Here is a 22,843-nt window from a genome sequence, read left to right on the forward strand (position 1 = left end):
ATCAATATTTCGTTTTAAATTATTTTTACGCCATTATTATAAAAAAAGTAAATAAAAACAGCAAAATTTGCCAATTTAAAAGGGATTTAAAACTTCCTATTACATGGTCCCTACGGGTATCCACAAGTATTCAGAAAAATATTTTTGCCGCTGAGTAAAGAAAGTTATTCAATTCAAGAGATAACTTCTACTGCTGTGGGGATTAAAAAAGCGAGGACAGAAATGGTATCGAAAAAGATTCAGTAATTGTCAAGTCAATCTCATATCGGATGCGGTCCCGCACTTCTTTTTCTTCGTATTTGACAATCAGTCTTCCGTGTATTCTTATTTTGGTTGAACAAGTTATATAAAAACTATTATTTTCGAGGATCACTCTGAAGTGGGATTAAAATAGTCCAAATTTGGCTCTAAAACATTGATTTTCACATTCTCATCATTTTTATGTGAACACTGACTGAAATACTTCTTTAAATCTCCACGTTTCGAGAACCCCAGAATTCGAAAAACCTGGTTTTAGGATAATTTCTGTTTATCGTTGTCGTTGTTTGTCCACGAGTACCTTTTCAAAGACTAGTCGGATTGAATTGCGCTTTGGTACAAAGTTTTAGACCAAAGGGAACGATCGATTTCGTCAACCAGCTGTTTTGGAGAAGAATAATGAAAAGTAATGAAAAGAGAAACCGTTTTTTTAAAGCCCTACAAAATTATCACAAGAACTTTTTGAATTATCTTGAAAAATCGAACATTCAAATTTTGGTAGCACCAAAAATATTTTTCGGTCAAATATGCAAAATGCGAAAAAAGATGAATCAGCAAAAATTGTCTCCCCAAAAAAGATCTACAAGTTTGTGATTTATCACTTTTATAGGACACGTAATTTTTTCATCAAAAAGGGTCTACAAATTTTTTATTAATAATAATTTTTAGGCAGAACGAGTAGATTTTATTCTAATCGTAAAAACTAAGATTAAGAGCATGTGACACTTATCCAATTCCTACTTTACCGAAATGTTTTTTTGACCATACCAATTCCACACGAAATGTGATATCACCTAAAAGTTTGCAGAAATAAAGAAAAGGAACTAAGGAACGTTTACGCACCAATATATTTTCTCAGATGCAACAAAAATTCAAACAAATTTGTTTGTGTAGTTTAAAAATTGATCAGTGCGTGAAAGTTTCTTAGTTCCTTTTCTGCATTTTCCCAAAATTTCAGCTCGATATTTCATTTCGTGTATAATTGGTATCATCAAAAATAAAATGTAGGTAAAGTAGGAATAGGATGAGTGTCACATGTACCTAAAACTCACACAATAGTTTCCTTAGATGTTGTGTCGATGTTTGATAGCATTCCGCTTGATCTTGCTTTATATTGTATCGAAAAAAAGCTTATCTTAAATCATAATTTAACAAAAAAACTAAGAATGAACTATTAATAGCCACTAGAACTGTTTTCAATGGCACTGTTTTCTCTTTCAATAACAAATTCTATAAAAAGATATCAGGTTGTCCCATGGGTTCGCCCTTATCTCCGGTAGTTTCTGATTTAATATTAAAAGATGTTGCAAAAAGGGCTCTCGATTTATTAGAGTGTACATCCATCTTGTATGAAAGATATGTTGACGATATCAAAGCAATTGTTCCTTTCGATAAAATTGACGTTCTTGTAAACGTGTTTAACAATATAGAGGAGAGCATAAAATTCACTCATGAAATTGAAATAAACAATGTTATAAACTACCTTGATTTACATATAATTACAACTTCAAATGGTTCTTTATTAACTAACTGGTCTAAAAAACCGTCTTGGTCTGGGAGATATCTCAATTACAATTCACACAATTTATTTGGTCATAAAATCGGTTTAATCAAAGATTTAGTTGGTAGATGTGTCAAATTGAGTGACTTGACTTAAAACGTGATTTAAAAGTTACGTTACCGTATATACAAGGTCTCTATGAACGTTTACGAAGTTCATTAAAAAAATGTAACACAAAAGTTTATTTCAAAAGCACTAACAGTTTAGAAAACTATTTATTAAAGAAAAAAGATAGGGATAGCATTGAAAATTTTTCTGGTGTTATTTATATGATAAAATGCAAATGTTGTAATAAAGTTTATATACATAGGTGAAACTGGGAGGAGATTAAAAACTAGAATTGCCGAACATAAAAGAGATTGTACAATTCGGAATTTCAATATAGGCTTGTCACAACACTCTTGGAATTCTAATTACTATTTCGATTTCGAATTCAGCAATATTAAAATATTAGCTACTGAAAAAATACTTATCAAAGACGTATTATTGAATCTATATTCATAAACAAATTTCGAAATATTTCTATTAATTTACAAAATGAAATTTTAAATATTAATAAAATTTACCAAAGCATAATTAATTAATGTCATCTTATTCTAATTACAAAAAAGTGTTTCTTTAAATCTTTAAATTTAAATTTAATTTAAGTTCGCGCTTCCTCGTCAGTAATTCTATGGAAACTTGGCCAATCATTGTATTTTACTTTATATACTGCCTTTATCTTCATCAACGATTTACCACCTTATTTACCTGCTAGTCATATGTTCGTCGTTGTTTCCAAAACACTTATAGAACGGTTTCATAATCGTTAATAATGTAGTTTTTACGCTGAAAAAAGCCTCTTCAATTTTATGAGGCTTTTTCTTTTTACTCATCCTCAATAATTGTTTGTAGTTTTACTATGATTGTTGTTTCGTTTACAAATCGTTTTAAACTAAGGTATTATTTTTAAAATATTTTTTACTCATAAACAATAACTTTTTTTAAACTATGTATATTTATTTTTATTACGTATTAGCTTATTATAATTATTATTTAGATAGTCTGAAAAAGGCACGCAGTGATGCCAGAACATCGTCAAAGTTTTAATTTTTGTTCTAAAAATAAATGGAGTTGAATTGATAGCTCTAATTTGTTTTTATTTTGCCGTGACCGTAAGACAGAAGAAATCATTTTTCTATAATTCATTATTGCATCGTCGGTCGAAGAATGGTTTGATTTTGTGTTTCCAAATCCTTACATAATAATGTTTGGAAAAACGACACAAGATACGAAAAATAATGAAAAGACAAAAGTTGTTCAACCAAAAAAGGTCTAAAAAATTGTTATAAATTCTTGTTATAAAAACGTGAAAAAACTCACTTTTAGAAAAAAGGGAGTAAGTTACAAAAAAATTTTATTAAAAACAAATTGTGTCCTAAATTATATATCTACAAATTTTTTTAACCCACATTACGCTATGATTCATATTTTCAGTATAAATCGTAAAGAACAACATTGTAAATAAACAAATTAAATTTATGAAAAAACGTTTCAATACCAATGCATATTATGAATTGGGATAATATACATTTATTTAAATGATATATTTTGCAGGGTCACTGAGAATAAAATGTAATGCAAAATAAGAAAAAAAAATAAAGTAACTATGATAATGAATTTTTTTTATTTATTTGGCAATATCTGAAAAAACAATCCCAGGCCGAGGTACAGAAAACAATGTTATATACATGATATGTGATGAAAATGTGTTCGTTAAAGCCGAAGGAACTTTAGCAAAAGAGATTTTACATTATCACTAAATTACAGTAGTTGATGCTTTTTCCTTTAATTTTAAAAGGTCTGTGCACAAATTTGGGGTATATACAAAGACTGAATGCGAAGTGCGACATGAATATCTTATTAATCGCGAAGGGCGAGAACCAACACTCGCAGGCCCTAGAAGCGCTCAAACTTGCGAGCGAAGTGAGTCTCGCCCACAGCACGTGATTAGTATGTGACTTTGCAGCATGAAAATGTTTTTTACTGTGCATCAATGAAAATACACTAATAATGGGTAAAAAATCACTGAGATTTTCAGTCATGTAGCTGAAATGACGGAAAATATCAGTGCATTTTGAATGATTTCCAGTGGGTTTTCATGGATTACCAACGTGAAAGAGTCATTGAGAATCAATAAATATCCGTTCATTAAAGTTTTTAGATATAATGCATTGACTTTTTTATTTACTTGTACCTTATTGATCAACATTGGTTTATAAATAATATGGTGCACTTAATTTGACATCTTACAAATTATTTGTTATTAACTTTATGTGGAGATTTTGTCATTGATGAAATTAAGTTTCAAGCCTCCATAAAAAGTCTTCTGTTGACTAGGTCTAATCTTTATAAAATCATTTTCTTTCGTCCTGTATATAACCCGGTATGATTTTGAAGGATCATATAGTCCACGAAGCTTCTTATCTTCCATTATTCCAACGACCTCACCATCTTTGTCCAATACAGCAGGAAGTACATTGTTTGGTAATATTCTCTTGAATTTTGGCTTTATGAATCTTATATAAAGACCTAATGAGGCAGGAATTGATAATCTTCGAAATACGAGCGCACGCTCATTTTGACTAGAAAGTTCGGCAGGAGAAGTATGTAAACTTGTAGGTAAAGTGTCGGAATGCGAAGGTAAGTCTGCAACATGAAATATAAATATGCATGAGTTTTATGATCTGGATTATTTCACGTTATTTTTACCTGATAACGAACAAAGATATATATTTAAGATTCATAATTAATGATCTTTTTACAGATTTTAGTCTTTCATAGCCCCAAAATTTGAGAAAACACTCAATACTTTCGCTCGAGCACGAGTGTCTGTCCGTTCGCGGTATACTATTCAGATATTCATTATTCAGTTTAAAAAATATAAAATTTTAATATTTTAGATAAGCGTATGTTGCCTTTTTGACCATTAAAAAAAATTTAGAATTGTACATTGTCTTCAACTCTTCTCTGTTGAAAATTCATATATAGAATCCTGTATAGAATACTACATAAAAACTTTGCAAGAACCTGTACATGATCCTATGAGGTTTTTATACAGGGTGGCCGCATGTCAGGGAAGTCAGGGAAATGTCAGGGAAATAAAGCAGCTGCCAGGGAAGATAGAAATTTACATGTTTTTATAATATTTTAGAAGCACTTCCTAATATCAATATAAATATTTTTTCAATGTACATTCTTTAAAAAAAAAATTTGATTCTTAGTTTTTTATTGGTAGTTATTTCTTTATTTACACTTTGGATATATATCCTTTAGTTAATTAATCAGGTCAGAAAACTCAACGGCTTTACAATGGGCTATGAATCGCTTTTGTAAAATCAAACCTTATTAAAAAAATAATCTCCTATAATGAAAAAAAGTATTAAAAAATGACTAGGCCAGACTGTTTTAGCAACCCCCTGTACTGAAAAAACGTATTTAAAAAAAGGAAACTATTTAAATTGAAAATACTAATAAAATATTAACACGGTATTTTTAAAGCATCACTAAGGAGTAAAATTATGACTAATGATGCAGACTGATGCCAACAATTGTATACATTGACTGTTGGGATTGTTGTGCTCTTTTTTTATTTTCCAATGTCATATAAATCCCTTTTGTAAAATTAAACCTTCTATATAAAAGAAACACCCTTTAATCAAAACACGTATTGAAAAAAGTCGATGTATACATAGATGGAACTTATTTATAAAATAGTAACATGGTACTTTTAAGCATAATTATTTCTCATCACAATTATTTTCCAGTCTATGTGTGTATATTCAAAAAATATAATTTACCTTTTCGAGGCATCTTTTAATGCTTTTAAACAACTTCCAGCACAACAATTATTAACGAGTAAAATCCATTTTTATATAAAGAACAATCTAAATGTCCACAGCGGATGAAAATTGCTTGAGAGCAGACTTTTTCTAAAATAATTTTTTCAAATAGTTATTAAAACTATTTTAAAGATAAGGGTAGTCTTATGGGGATACTAAAACTTGATTCCTTACAACATTGAGTAGATAAAAAAATCATGTGACCAATCTACCTGGATAAGGTCGAATTTATATGGGTTTCACTAAGGTAGTTCTCCAAAAATGTACAAATTCTACCACCAATAAAATTCAGACCAATTTTGCGACAAGGGTATTTTTTGGGGGGATGCTAGAATTTCATACCTCAGAGCATTGGGTCTGTCTAGCAGCATCCCTCGTCACACAACTGCTTTTTAGGGCTTTAAAATTATTTCAACTTATCTTTAAAAATAGTTTGAATCACTAGTTGAAAAAATTATTTTAGAAAAAATCTTTCCTCAAAAAATTTTCAATCATTCCGAAAATTTAGATTGTTCGTTATATGAAAATGGATTTTTCCCGTTTAAAATTTGTTGTGCTGGAAGTTGTTTAAAGGCATGAAAGATGTATAGAAAAAGGTAAATTATTTTTTTTGAATATACACGCACAGACTAGAAAATAATTTTGTAAAAGATGTTGCAATTTTAGTTTATACATTATGAGGGTTATTTTGTAAAGATTAGGGGTGAGAAATAATTATGATTGAAAGTAACATTTTACTATGTTATAAGTAGGTTCCATCTATGTAGATAACTGCTTTTTTCAATAAGTGTTTTCATTACAGGGTGTTGCTTTTTTATATAAGGGTTAATTTTACAAAAGCGATTGATATGTCATTGGAGAGTGAAAGTCATTGGGTTGTTTTTGTAACGATTATGGGTGAAGAATAATTTTGCTCCTCAGTTATGCTTTGAAAATGTATTTACCATGTAGATAGTTTTTTTTAAATACGTTTTTGCAGCACAGAGGGTTGCCTTTTAAAATACGGGTTTATTTGAAAAAAATGTTTCGTATCACATTGGAAAGAAGATAAATAGCAAAAAAATCTAGCCTAGTCATTTTTTAATACTTAAAAAAACTTTTCTGTTACGAGGGGGGGGGGGGCTAATGTTTTTAAATAAGGGTTGATTTTACAAAAGCGATTAGCGCATTATAAATTCAAACGATAGCAAAAAATCTAACCTAGTCATTTTTCTTAATTACATGATTTTTGTAGAGGGTGCCGCTGAGTTGACGGCAAGATAGCGCCGCCCAGTTTTCTCAAAAACTAATAAAGAAAAACAAACTTTTTGTAGTTGTGAAAAATAGCAACAAAAAAATAGCATACAATATCCATTGTATGACATTTTGTTTTTCGTTGGTGGCGCCGCTGAGTTGTCTGACCTTAATTTATCAATACTGCCATGTAAAGCACATTTTTTTGGTTTGTTTCACTATTTTACTTGGCACATTATTGAAACCTTATTTGCTTTTGTAATAATTTTCTGTCAGGGAAATTCCTCTAAATGTCATGAAAGTTCCTATACAGCTTCCTGGTTATCGCGAAATGGCTGACATAGGATCTTACCCTGGTATGCAGCCTTGATGGCTGCGCGTATTTACGTATTCTTGGTTTATGTTTATAAACTGTCGAGTCAGCAGTTTGAGGATTCGAATCCTCAGAGTTGTGTGAATTTATAAATTAATATGGATTAATTCGCACAAATACAATTTTTCCCTGCACACGTTTCTGTGCAGGAACCTTAGTAAAATCCTGTGTCACCTTGTACATGGAAATTATTCCTGTGTAGGTTCCCGTATAAGAACCTCTAAAGGACTTGGGTAAGATCCTATGTCAGCAATTTCATGATGACCAGGAAAGGATACAGGAACCTACATAAGATCCTTGTCACTTTTCCCTGCAGGAGTCGCACATCAGAATCCACATCGGAACCTCAAAGAAGCATGTAGAGGTTCTTGCAAAGTTCCTATGAAGGATACTATACAGGATTCGAAATAGGAATTTTCCAAAGGGTCCTCACTAGATCCAGTGGGAAACATTGTTTTTTTGACTATAGGAGCATTTATAAACATTTTTTTACCTTTTTACACGAAACAGAGCGATTTAAATAACGACTTTCTATGGACGAACAAATTATAGATCATTTTTCCTCAATAAGATCATCAAACGCTACTATAATTTCTTGGGGCCATCTATAAACTATGTAACAGTTTGTTTGGGTAGAAGGGTTCGGAAAAATATTACGATCTGTTACATGGAAAGGAGGTGTAAAACCGAAAAGCCAGTGGTCTCATTTTAGTACCACTTGAGACTGTTTTCTGAGTCTCATTTTAATACCTGAAATTAACCCTGAAATAATATTTTGTTTTTCTTGTGTTAGATTTGGTTATGTACTTTTATATACTTAACAACAGATTAAACAGGAAGTAAAAATATCTAAAAGCTACAGTAAAGTGTTGCAATCTTTTAAATTTTCATTAAAAATATAAAAGTTAGGTGATGTGATCAAATATTTGAGAACATTGTATATAAACTTTTTATTATATTTTTGGACGTTAATTGTGATCGTAACGTTCTATTTAAAATGGACTTCAAAAACAAAAACTATAAAATAATTGCAGATAATATGTACTAGTAATTTACAGTAATCTTCAAAAATTAAGTTTTTCTTGAATGTTTTGCTACTAAATGACATAATTCCTTTATTGCAAGTTCCGTATTGTATTAATCTTCTTTATTTTCATTTTAATGGAATCTAATTGTTTTGTAATTTAGGTGCTTCGGGCAGTGAGTGACTAAATTGTATTTAATAAGATAAGGCTGAAAATATTTGAAAACATTACGTAAAATAGGCGTGGGCCACTTTTTTATGACCTGTTAACCCTTCGTCACATAGGTGGGTCGTTTACGTCTCAGTCAAATCTTCCTGCTTAAGTATCTCCAAAACCTAAAGATGGTGGGGTTTGACCCCCTTTCCTAAAAAAACGTCTTACTAGTGGGAACTGAACTACGAAGGGACGCTTCAATCGATCATTGTGTTTCCGAGGAAGAAAGATTTCAAATCAAGCTTGTGCTTAAAATTTCCACCTGTGTGACCGCGTTAGTGTTTCGCGACGATTTGGATGAATCCTCATTTGCAACTGTATATTTACGAAGTTATAAAAAAGAAAAAAGTGTGCTATATGCCTATCTATGGATCATAAAAAACCTCGTATTCTTGCGCGATCTTTGAAAAGCCGATGTGTGAAGAAGATCGCACGAACTTCTGCAAAAATTGCGCTGCTTGAATTCTTTACTTTCATATAATTAAAAAAAATTTTTTAACCAAGTTTCTTATAAAAATTAGATGTATACATAATAAATAAATATTTGTTTTAGAAAAAAGTGCATTTTTTATTCATTTATTATATGGATGAATTACAAAAAATTACTATATTTGTAAGTTTACAAATAAATATACTTTTTGGAACTGGAAGACATATGTAAGACTATATTTTTCTGACAGGTCATGATTTGATCTTTCAAAAACCAAAGTACAGTTTCTTAATATTTAGTTATTGCAAAGTTATGAATTTGTTAACTAAATTTCCATTTTCTCAAGTTTTTGTGTACATTTAGATTATTCTTTTAAAAAACGTAACATATTTAATTCTAAAAACAATTGGAACATGTAGTAGAAGCTTCGAGGAAAGAACATGAATTTTCCTAGATTATTTTAAAGCTTTTAAGATAGAAAAAAACAACCGAGCATAAACGACCCAACTGTGTGACGGAAGCAGCAAAAAACCTGTAGAATCATTTGTTGATAGTATTCTACACCGTTCTAGTTCTAAAATGTAAAGTCTAATCTGATTCTTATTTAATCAACGGATCCCCACTCACTCCCCAAGACACCGATCCCCATCCACCCTTCAGATTAGGGGAACCTCCGCTCTTTATGCTGCCTGCTCACGTTGAATGGGTACAACTGATAAGGGCGGAGTGAAAGAATTATTTTTTGAAATTTGTCTTTAATGGGGTGTGTGGAAAAGTCATGGTGTTTTGTCAGGATTACCTGTGATTTTATACAGATTTTCTTTGTATATCACGCTTAGCGTACACAGAGGGATTGAAAGTTTTTATCGTTCGAAAAATTAACAATTTTTTCTATGGGTGCATAAATGAAGAGGAATTTTTTGTGTGATTAGTTTTTGATAACAAATAATAATGAAAAGTAATATTTCAGAAAAATAAATTATGATTAAGTTACTGACAATCAGGTTCACCATTGAGATATTCGAGGTCCGAAATTAACAGATCCGTAAGAAGTATGTACACCAGTAGGTAGATAGTTGAAGTGCAAACTCAAGTTTGTAACAGAATATAGGAATGGATTCATCTTATTGGTTACAATATACCTATATAAATTAGAAAGCCTATATAGAGACATCAGGATCTTTCAGTTTTTGTTTTCAAATTTCAACAGGAACATTTTATGGTGATTGTACAAATTTGTTCATTGGATTTTTGGTTTTATTTTTAGGAATTTCGCACATTAATATTTTCTACGGCTATAAGAATTATTACAAAGTCATGATGTATAAATTTTTCAAATAAAAATAATAAAATAAAACCATATTTCAGGCAAAATCATTTTTGATCTAGTTACTGACTAGGAGTAGCAGGAGAAACTTGAGTTTTGCCACTAGTATTAAATCTGATACGAGATCGAGATATGACAGGAGGATGAGGTTCGCCGTCGAAAAATTCGGAAGATATATGCACGACATTATTTAAAGAGTCGATATGTGAACCTAATTCTGTAACCGAACAATAATAGAAATGTATGGATTTTCATACTTAAAATATGTAATAATTAGAAATACTCAATAAAGGAATGCAATATAATCTAAAGCAGGTGGCTATCTTAAACGCTGTGACGTTGCAAAATATTTCTAGATCACAAATTAAAGAAAATGGGTACGATGCTCTGCAGGCAATAAAATTATCTGCCGGTACGGTGAAAAAGTTTTTGTTGGCTAATTTAGAAAATCTAATTTAGCGTGGTTGTTAAAATCATAGTTCACTGATGAGTTAACATTAAATACTACATTTATTAATGTACATACATCCATTATAACGAAAATTGTATAAGAGGCGTTGCCAAACAATTGATTGAATAATAAAAATTAATATTCATTATTTTCAAAGCAAGAGTTTAGATAAATAATCCTTAGAATTTATTTTCCTTATCGCGATAAACACTGACGATTACACATAAAAACATAACAATAATATCATGACAAAAGAAATACGTACTAAAATACAAGATTAAAATGAAATTTTACCGAGCACATTTGTGTAAACCCGAAAAAAATTTTGGAATTCAATCCGATTTCAAGTGAGGGAACTTCCTGGAGGGAAGAGTAAACTGTGACCGAGCAGTCTCCTGTGACCAGCAACATGTCATTCCTGCTCCCCTCTCTATCCCCTGAAAATCTATGACTGATGTGACCAATCACTTTTTTGTGACAGGTAAGTCACATCTCCTCCAGCCCTCAAAATGGAGAGGGATGTGACTTATCACCCTTCTGTTATCCGTCCTACCCACCCACCCCCCTCTAACCCCAGGAAAGGTGAGAGGGCTATGACCAATTACTCTCATGTGACCGTTTACACGCCATCACACTAACCCCCTATACAGGGGAGAGAGCTCTTACTGATAACTTTCCTGTAAACATCCATAAGAAATTACCCCAGCCCATCCTTCTCTCTGGAAAGGAGTGCGGACTGATCGCTCACAGTTGCTTAACCATCTGGTGGCGCACATTTTCTGGCGTTCGGTTCATGGCGCACTGGGTGTGTAGCCACCCATAACTTGTTTCAGAGACAAAAACTATTTAAAATAAATTTTTTTAAATTTGAAGGCGTGAAAAAAATCTCTAGAATGTCAAGAATACAGCTGTATAAGTTTGGTATTAATATTTTAATGAGGCAAAAGACAGTACAATTTTAAACAACAAAATTTACCAAAATCATGGGAATTGATCGAAAATGGCAAAGATCGCGTTTTTTCGGGTATTTCCTTAAAATTGTGTGAAATTAAAAAAATCATTAATAAATGTTTTGTCATAAAAAATAGACTTATTTTTCAACTCTGAAGATTGTGAATGTATACTCACAACGCGCTTCAAATGCTTATAACTCGAATAGGCGTAGACTACTGAGTAGGGTCACATACCTGACAATTGGGCCTTATTTTCCCATAATTGAGCGACCCCTACCCCCACACCCCCCTTCATATCTTTTTCACAATTTTCACTTGTATACCTCCTCTGAGTGGCTGCAGACCCAGGGCATCATCAGAGAGTTAAAAAAATAATAATTTCAATCAAGTTACTTACCATGATGTTTGGCAGGGGAACGTTTGCGAGGAGAATCAAATGTACGAATTCTGGCAAGAGGATGAGGTCCGCCATAAAAAGATTCATAAGAAGTACATGCGCCATTAGGTAAACAGTCGAATTGCGAACTTACATCTGTAACAGAGAATACAAAAGCAGAGTGGGCCGATGGTCGTGGGGGCTAAAGCATAGGCTTCGGACCCCAGTCCGTCGGCTTGCGGGTTCGATTCCCGCCTCGCACTCTGGAAGAGCCTCGGCGGCCCATGCGGTGAACACTAGTCTAGCAAGGGAGTTTTTTATCTCCAGAGAGTCGTGAGACCGGTAACTCTGCAGAAAAAGGTTCTCTAAGTACTTAAAGCTGTTGCTCTTGGTGGTTCGGAACCCACCTTAAACTGTAAGTCTCCTACCACCACCAAGTAAGTGTGTGGGGGGGGGGGCGTTGTTAAGGAATAGGAAAGAAGGTGCAAGACAAATGTAAACCCTTAGGGGAAACATTAGAAGCTTCCATTCCAATTAGAAAAGGTTTGAATATCGTATGGCGTTCAATAAAAGCAGGTAGCTATTTTATATTCTGTAACGTTGCAACATTTTTGCAACTCACAACATTCAAAGAATTCATGGCATTCAAGGAGTTCATGGGATTAGAGGAATTCAAGTAATACATGGAATTCAAGGTTTTCGTGAAACTCACGGAATTCATGTTATTCATGGAATCAAGTCATTTATGTAATTCTAGTAATTCACGGAATTCATGAAAATAAAGGAATTTATGGAATACGACGAATTCTTGGAATTTGTGGAATTCAAAGGAATCATAATATTCATATAATTCATGGCATTCAACTGATTTATGGAATTCAGCGAATTCATGGTATTCTAGGATTGTGAGGAGTTTCATGAAAAATAATTCCCTTTTAAAGTCACTTCCAGGTAAATTTCATCATCGCTGTCAGTGTGCGAAGACAGTAGCGCAATAATAAGTGACGTCTTTGCAAAAGTCAACAATAGAGTCATCCACTAATTTTTAAAAATGTTTGAATATTAAAGTATATACTCTAAAATCACTAATAATTTTAGTATACTGTAAAAAAATGGTTGAAATTGATATCTGAAAGAGAAAAATGTGTACAACGGTGGTTCATTTTTTATAGTAAAAAATAGTTTGAAGGCAAAATCGCACGGCAGCCTAAATGGTTCCTATCATGATAAAAATAATACACAATAACGCCTATGTAGGATTGACTGATTTAATCCTTCCAAGAACTGCTAGCCCATGTAGTTCCGCAGCAGTGTGGCACTGTGTGGCAGCTTCGACAATGGGTCGCCACCAGTTTACAATAGACTGTTTATGTTTCCACAGGCTGATTTAATCTCAAGGCCAGTGCGAAGTAACCCTCGAAATTGTTCTTATATAGGCGTTCTTGTGTATAATGAAAAGGAAAATTTAATCGGATAGTATTTAGAGTTCGCGCAACGACCTTAAAGATATATTTATCTCAAGGTAGATTGAGAGTTGTCTCAATTGTTTCTGATTGTTTCTTTAAACGTTAAATATAGTTTAAAAATGAGAGGTTTAATTTATTATTATCTATGCGTAATCTAAAACTAGGCATTCAACTATTCCCAGTTACCAATGTAACTAAGAAAAATATGAATGTTTATTAACCTCGTGTGTAATATGGCAATTATGGAATTTTTATGAGCAAAAAGTAACTAAATACAAAGCAAAATAACTTCTGTCTATTGAAATAATAATTTTTCCCATATTGATGTGACGTAGCATGCCTTCAAATTCTTGTAAATAATCCGCGCGATTCATATTTTTTCATAAAGATGGAAATAAAATAGCGTTAACATTGGTATTTTGTGCTTAAAATATAAGAAGGCCTCTGTCAAAAATCCACGAAAATTATTTATACCTATACTCAAAGCTGAGGAACGAAAAAAATGGTAAAAAATGAATAACATAACATGTGCCCTACAACATCTTTAACGTCAACTATATACTGTTGCGAGGATCATTTTAACGATACGTAAATATTTTTTTGACTTACGTTCAACGGGTTGTATATGTATATGTGGAGACACGGGATCTATGAGAGCTATAACCTCGCGAAATCAAATTATTTATTTACGCAGCAAGTATTATTAAATGAAGTAATTATGACGGTTATTATAAAACTTATAATTGAAAATTTTATAACAATACTGCAGTAGTATTTACAGAAATATTTATGAAAGTATCTACTAAAAAGCGAGGTCAAGTTTTCTGGATGCAATAATGCCAATAGTGCAATAGTATCTCACTTCAAGTCTCAGCAATATTAAAATGGTAGAAGATCGCAAAAAATCACTTATCAAAAGTGTTATCACTTTTGGAAAAATATTCGAACTATCTTTAATGAATACAGACATACTCATACTCCATAAAATTAACCCTTTTAGTCAAAAAAACGTTAATGCCTAATTATTTCAATTACTTTTGTCAAATTAGTCACACCGACAGAAGTTTGGTAGAGTCGCGTACTCAACACGTACAATTATAGCGCCAATCACGCAGTGAACAGCGCCACTTCTGTTTCATTGAACGGCTCCACTGATTCGGGAGAACCATTACCCCGAACAAGCTGAATCGTTTGATCAAAAGTATAGTCGAGCGCAGTATAGCTTGCGCAGCTTAGGAAAATATATCACCCAGATTTCGGAGTGGCTGATCTCTATAAGTTCGGGGTAACCAGTGCCTCGAATGTGGAGCGGACGCCACAACAAAGCGAAGTACATGCGAGTCTCTCACAACTAGCATGACGGCTTTACCCAAATTCTCTCCGTGCATGTATTTTTTTAGGTTAAAAGGCGTTTGATGTTACACCATGTTTTTTATGCCATAAGGGTGCCACTGTTTAATCAATTATTATGAATTATTAATTAAACCAAATTAAGATTTAATTTTAGATTCAAATTCTTTGAGGCTCAAAATTGATAAAATACTTAACTATAAGGCAAAGCAAATTTTTGTGGATGACCCTACTTTTCGAAAATTTGTACGGGTTATACTTTATTCTCATTTATATTGTCTAAACTAACGCGATTCATATTAATTTGTTTGTTTTTTCACCATTTAACTGATTTTACCGTTATGCTAATAGTGAAAAGTGCGATCTCTAAACCACTCAGTTTAAGGCTTACAGATACAATAACAGCCCAATTTAAAATTTTCAGAAAGTGGCTTAATTTTCATTGTAAGTAGGCTGTTATTGGTTATGAAAATAATTTACGGTACTAATTTTTTACTAAAAACGTTATGCCTTAACTAAATATTGGCTTAATAAATTATGTATATACTTACTTTTCAGAACTATATTTTTTAATGAATCTAGATAATATAAAATTTAATAAAATAAATAAATAAATTTATTTAAATTTATTTAAATTTAAATAAATAAATAAATTTAAAATAATAAAATTTAATGAATCTAGATAAAAAAAATATTTTCTAAAAAAATTGCTATCAATTGATTATTTTCTCGATAGGACCTTGTAAAGTCCTCAACAGGTAAAACGGGTATAATTATATGAATCTGTGAGTACAAAATGAAGTTGTCAATGAGTTCAATATAATTCGATTTCGATAAAGTTGAAAATGGTATGGTATGGTACCTCAGAAGGTACGTATTATAATGTGCAGATATTATTTTTTTTAATTCAAAGTTTTATGTGAAACAAATTAGTTATAAAGAATGGATCGTAAAGAAAAACTAGATTGCAGTAGGTGTAAAAATACAGGTCGAGGCGAAAAACCCTTCATGAAGTTACTTTGTGTTTAGTAAGTCATAATTTGTTCGACTCTTTAGCAGGTTAGTGATCAATATTTTTAAAAAAATTGATCATTCAACATAAGTTTATAAATATTTTATTTTATCAATAACATAAGCTCTTATATAAAAATTTTATAACTCGAAATACACTACATTTTTCTTCTAAAACTAATTTTGAGGTTAGAATAAGAACAGTGTTGTGTGCAACATTTTTGAATCCATTGCTTTTAAAGCTTTTAAAGCAGAGTATTGGTAATTGTACGTTTTCAATATTGATTTCCAATCAGAGTGCTTTCATTTCCAGTACCGATAGAGGATACACAGTGTTTTTCGAGTGCGATCACTTTTTGGCTGGGGAGAAGTTAAAAGTTGATTGAGTATGGTGAGAGTGTGGTCAGTAAGGGTGCTCTGGTGAAAATACAAGTGTAAATGAAGGGAGTGATAGAAATTGTGAATTTAAACGAAAAAATACGGAAATTGACGAGAGTTGATTTTGAGTTTAGGTTCGCTTCGGTGAGATACTGGGATCTTTGGCAGTAAGTAGGAGTTCGAAGGGTGAGAAGGGAGAAGGAGTAAAATAGCCACACATTGTCAAAAGAAATCGGTGTAAGAGGGTGAGTTTTGGAAAAAGTTTTTTAAATTCTGGGGTGGATAGAAAGTGACAGTGGAAGGGGAGTTGAGGCTAACGGTCAGTTAACAGAGTAGATTAGCATGTCGGTTATACGGAGTCCACAACGTGATTTCGGAAGAAGGCAGAGCAAGTTAAGTAAGAAATGCAAAACAAATAGGGATAGTGATAACAAAAGAGAGAGAAGGTAGCAGCGTAGACGAAGCAAGAATGAGGGAAGTGCAGATGAGACGTTCGCTACGCTCTTGAATCCCGTAGCAGCAGAAAAATCAAGACGAGGAAAGGGGCATAGGCGCGGGAAGCCCACGAATTTGGAAAAGCTAAGTTCGTAATCGAGGAGCTCGAGGTCAATGGAGTAGCAACAGGTGGCAACAGTCGGCTAGCGCGATTAGCAGCGAGAGTATGAATAGTGAAAGGAAGAAAACGGGAGGTGATAAAAGAAGAAGAGAGCAGGGAGGCGAAGATGCGGAACGGGGCAATGATATCAAAAAGTTAAGACAAAAAAAGAACGCCGGAGAGAGACAGGGAGGAAGGGGATATATATTTTCAAAATTAGAAGCCCTTGAAGAGGGATTTAGAGAGAAGACGTGCAGGAGATAGTATGAGATTTGCGGAAGACAAAATAATATGAAGAGCCAGGGGTAGAGGTAAAAGACGAGATAATAAAAGTGAGACAAAAGTGGAAAGAATAAAACCAATTATGGAAAGAAGAGAAAGAAAAAGTATGGAATAAATTGAAAGGTATAGAAACTAGGGTGAAAGAGAATGAAGAGGTTAGGAAAAGGGACATGAAACTGCTTAAGAAATTGGTTAAGCATGAGCAGGATGAAAAGTGGCGCTCGAGACTGATTGAGTTAGAAAGAAGAATCGAAGGGGATGATAGAACGGAAAGGAAAAAGAATATAATAGTAAAGGGTATGAAAGTGTACAGGCAAAGGGCAGATGAAGAGATTGGGAAGGTGATGAGAGACATCGGCTCACAAGTAAAAAAAAAGGGATAATGAGACTAGGGGTAAGAAAGAGGCACATTTTTAGTGAACTTGGGGAGTGAGCAGGACAAATATGAAGTTATGGAGAAAAATAAATTGTTGAAATAAATAAATTAAAGAATCGAGGAATATCTGACGTGGCGGGAGAGGAGAAGAAAGTGGCTAATCGAGCGAAAGGCATTGGCTGAAAGAAATGAAGGTAATAGGGTACGGATAATCAGGGATCGAATATGGGTAAACTCAGAGATATAGATTTGGGACGATGAAGTAGAAGAACTGAGGGAGGGTATGAAATGGCTAGTGAATGAAGGGGAAAAAGAGCATGGAAAGGGGAATTCACGTATCATGAAGATTTTTAAATGACAAGAGGACCTAAATGTAAGGAATAAAAGAGTGAAGCACAAAACGAAAGACGTGCAAGTAGAGTTCTGGAACGCTTCAAGACTAAAAAATAAGGACAAAAAATTTTGTGGAATAGTTCAGAAATGGGATGTGGTAATTATGAGTGATACGTGGGTGGATGAGAAAGAGTGGAAAGGAATGAAAAGAATATTACGAAAAGTATATTCGTAGAAGATGTAAGCAACAAGAAAGGAGCACGAAAAAGGTAGAGGAATGGGTGACCTGGTGTCAGGGGTAAGAACGGAACTGGTGGTTGAGGAAGAAAAGCGAGGGTATAGAAAAGAAAAGGATGGAACAATGGTTAGAAGAATAAAACTAGTAACAGTTATTGTGGACATAGTATGCGTGTACAGAAGAAGAGAAGAAGAGGGAGGATGAAGAACAATAAGGAAATAGGCAGAGGAGAAAGATAAGAGGCTGGTCCTAATAGGATGGGATTTGAATGTATGGACCGGGAAACAAGGGGGAGAAACATAGGATAGAGAAAAAGAGGTGTTTATAAGAAAATCGAAACAAAAGGAAACGGATCGGGAAGGTAGAAGGCTACTGGACTTATTGGGAGAGGCGGGATGGTTCATTTGTAACGGCAATACAAGGGGGGATGAAGAGGGTGAATATACGTACGTGGGTATAGGGGACACCGTAATGGATTACATTCTGGCAAAAAAAGAATAAGGAGGCTGATGGTTAGAATGAAAGTGGATAATGTGGTAGGCTCAGAATACTTTCCGGTAATCGCGACAATGAGGTGGAATGGCTGCAAGCGAAGTAGAGGGAAGAGGACAAGAAAATATAAGAAATTGAAAATGGGTATTTGAGAGGAGGAAAAGTTGAGGGAATTTAGAGAAAAATTAGAAAAGAAGGAGACAGGGGTTTTGGAAGAGGAAGGAGTTAACACACTGCTAAAAAAACTAAAAGGAGCGATGAATAAAGTAAGGGAAGAGGTGAGACCGAGAGAAAAAGAAGAGAGGCTTAGACGAGGCTGGTGGGATAATGAATGCAGAGAAAGTAAGAGACAAGACGTATGAAAGTGTAAGAAAATGGAGAAAAAGGGAAATGGAAAAGAAGAACTCAACAGGAGAAATAGGGAGCACGGCAGAATGATGAAGGAGAAAAGACAGAATAAGAAAGAAATGTACATGGAAGATATAGAGAAAGTGATAAAAGAAGGGAGGGAATGGGAAGTGATAAATAGGGAAAGATGAGGAATGAAGAGTATAACTGAAGAAATAGGAATAAAAGAGTGAACAAAGCACTTCAAAGAACTGTTCGGAGGAGTGGAATATAGAGTAAAGGGAGAAGAATGGAAGGTGGTCGATGGAAATGAGGAAATTAAATACGAGATTATTAGGGGTGAGGAGAATGAGGCTATTGCAAGTTTGGAAATAAGCAAGGCAACAGGGGAAGATGGATTAGAAAATAAATCATTGAAATATGGAGGAACAGGGGTGAGGGAAGAGATGTGGAGGATTTGCAATAAGGTATGGAAAGAAGAAGGATGGGTGAAGGAGTGAAAGACAGGGCTGGCAGTACCGTTGATTAAGAAAGGAGAAGGCAAAAGGGTGAAGGAATATAGAGCTTTCACACTCATGTCGGTGGAATATAAAATGTATGCGGAAGTGCTTAGAAGAAGGTTGGAATGACAGGTGCAAAAAAGAAAAGTATATAACACAACCAAACAAGTTTTTGAAAGAGATGGGAACCATAGATAACCTCTACGTGCTCAATTCTCTAGTTAATAGGAACCTAGGGCAAAAGAAAGGGAAGTTAATCGCATTGTTTGTAGACCTTAAGGCAGCATTTGACTCAGTTAACAGTAGGATGTTATGGGCCGCCATGAAAGAGAGAAGAGTAGACGAAGGTTTAATGGAGAGGATGAAAGAAATATTTGTGGATACTAAGATAAAGGTGAAGATATCAGATAAGAAAGGTATGAGCAGGCAACATGTTTGCATGTGTTAGAGAGGTGTACAGGGGTCGATGGGGAGGGGAGAGTACAGAAAAGATAATTAAATGGATTCTGAATGAAAATATTCAGGAGGAGTGGATGAAGAAGCTAGAAGATCTGAGAGAGAGCTGGTTACACAGGATAGAAAAAAAGTAAAAAAATGTCTCTGAAAGAAGGAGAGTTACGAAGTAGTTTCACGGAATAAAGTAAAAATTTGAAATTGATGTAGGTAAGAAGACATAGAAGCCCAGGGCAAAGTCACAAGCGTTTAGAAATAAGAATAATAATTTAAGACGGTATGAGGCGAATAGTTTGTAAGATAGTATGACGCTTATTTGTAAGAATACTTGTAATAGTTATGTAAACACTCTCAAACCCGTGAAAGGGAGAAAGTATAAACAAATAAAGAGAAAGAGATTTCCGATCAGATTTTTGTGAAAACAATTCTTTTAATTTTATTCTCGTGAAAGATACTTTTATTTATTTATTCATTTTTATTTTAGATATCATTAGAATAAATCGAGTATTAAATGATAAATTGGTGTATTATTATGCACAAAGTTATTAGATTCTGCAAATTTCATACTTTTGAAGCTCATTAAAATGTTGGAAGAAAAGTTCGTTTTTTATTTTATTTGAGGTTATGTTGCATAAATTCAATCATCTTTAACAGAAATTGCGCAAATCTTTGTTTGTATAAAACGATTTTAAAAAGGTAATAAAAAGGAACCAAAAATTATCAATATTTTGTAAAACAATTCTTTATAATTATTGGTTCTACCATCCTTTTAATAAGAAAAGTCACACAAAAATTCGCATCAGATGCGTACATGCCCTTTCTAAACAAAGTTATAGAGTACAATAATTACTTTTAACAATTTAATCATTTCAGTGGACTAATTTTCTTCCCGAATAAATGAATTTTGTACCATATATATGCGTTTTCTATCAAGTAGTTAAATACTTGACTTATAAAGGAAAAATTTAGAACCAAAAATGACATCAAAATGTGGAAATCCTGATACCTTTCTGAATAATTTCGTAGAAGTGATGAATCAGCTCCAAACAATGGCAAACAATGGATGAAAGAACGCAAGTGCAATATTGGAGAACGGCTTTAGTATAGTGAGGGAATATCTAGATTCTTTAAAGACACTAGTAATAGGCCCTAGTTGGGTTGCCTACTCATGACCTCGCTAGCTGAGCGTGACGTTCCCGCTTGTGCCCTCGATAGATTGCCTTTTTAGAACCTCGATAAGAAGATGGAAATCTAGACATGGCCTGTTAAGAATCAAGAGTTAATTTCTATGCGGGATAACCTTTCTTATTGATTATTAGATATTACATTTCACGAAAATAACTTGTGTCTATTTCATTACATATGAAAAAATGTGCTTATTCAATAAAAGTACATACATTTTCGATCAAAATTACAAAATTCGGATTATTCTATTCTTAATATTCCGTAAAATAGATTTACATCTGACTTTTAGTCAAAATTTTGTCAAGATTTGTTTATGGGTCCGCTTTTCGAGGCAATATTTTGCGAAATATTGAAGATAAGACATTTTATATTTTGTAGATTTGGTAGAAAATTCATCAACTTTTATTCTTATCATAAACTATCCCAGATAAATCATTAAATATGGTTTTAATTTTTCTGGGAATTTTATGCGCTTTAATAAATTCTTGTTCTCAATATTATGTCATAATTTTGGAAAAAGGCTCTATCCACATATGGAATCGAACGAAGTATTGAAGAAAACGTGTTTACATCTTTACTGATTCAAGCTAAACGTGACATAAAATAAGCTAATCATTTTAAGGCACGATTTCGATCATAATAAAGGCTAATAAAATAACACGGTACATTGAGACGGGTCGATACTTAGTTCGTGAAAGGCATCGCATGTCATACAATTTGGCGGACATTGAAATGTCCCTTTTTAGTGCCAGTCTATGCGTTTCAATCGACAAATTACGCACTTTTTCGCTATTTCCCAAGCAAATACAATCGATTCAAATGAATATTTAATTCAACATTAATTTTTCCTTTTGGCTCAACAGTGAATATGAATTCGATAGCATATTTATTTGGATTAATAAGATTTACTTATGAACGAAAATGGAAATGCAAGATACATTTATCAAGATAGAATCCGACAAATTACCAAGTAAGATAATATATTCTGAGTATCAAAAATATTACACATATTACACATCTGATAGCAAACAAGACCAAATAAACCATCAGATAGCACGATTTGAAGTGCGTATAAGTCTCTACATAATTCACTGTAAAATCCCAATGTAATAAATTTTACATCTATGATTTTGGTTGATCCGAATAAATTTGAAATTCTGTCCTGCTCTATATGATCGTATGCGGCATATATATTGGAGATCCACACGAGTACGTCTCATTATGTCATCATTGCGTGTGGGGTAAATTATTATATGAACTAACAAATACATTTCGGAAAAAAAACAAAATTCGCACTGTTACTTACTCATTTTAATTTTGGATTCGTACAAAGTTTTGTACCAATTCGGACACTTTCAGGACTTATTTTGCATGCAAAGCATGATTCGCACTAAAACACATCTCTTCCGTTTTAGCTTAAAGTACTTCTTGGTTGTGAAAATCCTGTAAATTCTGTATCAATAGGAGTACTTTCCGAATTCCATTTTGGATAACACATGCATAATGGATTGCACCGAGATACATTCGGGCTAATGTCTCACTTATTTCGGAAGAAATTTGAACAGAATTTGAAAAAATAGCTATTGCTATTAAATTATTGACATATTGAATTATTATATTCACCAATGGAATTATTGATGACTGCCACGGTGGAGACGAGAGTGTAAAAGATCTTCATTTTTCCTATTAGAAGACAAACTGGTTTATTGATTGATCAAGAATTAGGTTAAAAGTGTAACTGAAGAACATACGAGA

General features: G+C 33.1%; 1 protein-coding gene across 1 annotated transcript; it reads right to left on the reverse strand.

Moving 5' to 3' along the window:
* Nucleotides 1–4,104: 4,104 nt before the first annotated feature.
* On the reverse strand, nt 4,105–22,775 carry LOC117177314. The gene is made up of 3 exons (XM_033367924.1): nt 22,712–22,775; nt 12,103–12,237; nt 4,105–4,507 (listed from the first exon to the last, which is right to left on the reverse strand). Exons 1-3 carry the CDS (start codon nt 22,764–22,766, stop codon nt 4,131–4,133), a joined length of 567 nt encoding a protein of 188 aa, XP_033223815.1. The 5' UTR covers nt 22,767–22,775; the 3' UTR covers nt 4,105–4,130.
* Between the last annotated feature and the right edge of the window lie 68 nt (nt 22,776–22,843).

The sequence above is a fragment of the Belonocnema kinseyi genome, chromosome 7 (genome assembly GCF_010883055.1).
Source record: "Belonocnema kinseyi isolate 2016_QV_RU_SX_M_011 chromosome 7, B_treatae_v1, whole genome shotgun sequence".
In the NCBI taxonomy this organism is placed as follows: Eukaryota; Metazoa; Arthropoda; class Insecta; order Hymenoptera; family Cynipidae; genus Belonocnema; species Belonocnema kinseyi.

Excerpts from the sequence above, each read along its gene's own strand:
- LOC117177314 (XM_033367924.1), bottom strand. The coding sequence starts at position 22,766 with ATGAAGATCTTTTACACTCTCGTCTCCACCGTGGCAGTCATCAATAAT. Across the intron at positions 12,238-22,711 it reads AGTCATCAATAATTCCATTG|ATGTAAGTTCGCAATTCGAC; the intron begins GTGAATATAATA and ends TCTCTGTTACAG. Across the intron at positions 4,508-12,102 it reads TTCCCCTGCCAAACATCATG|ACTTACCTTCGCATTCCGAC; the intron begins GTAAGTAACTTG and ends TTCATGTTGCAG.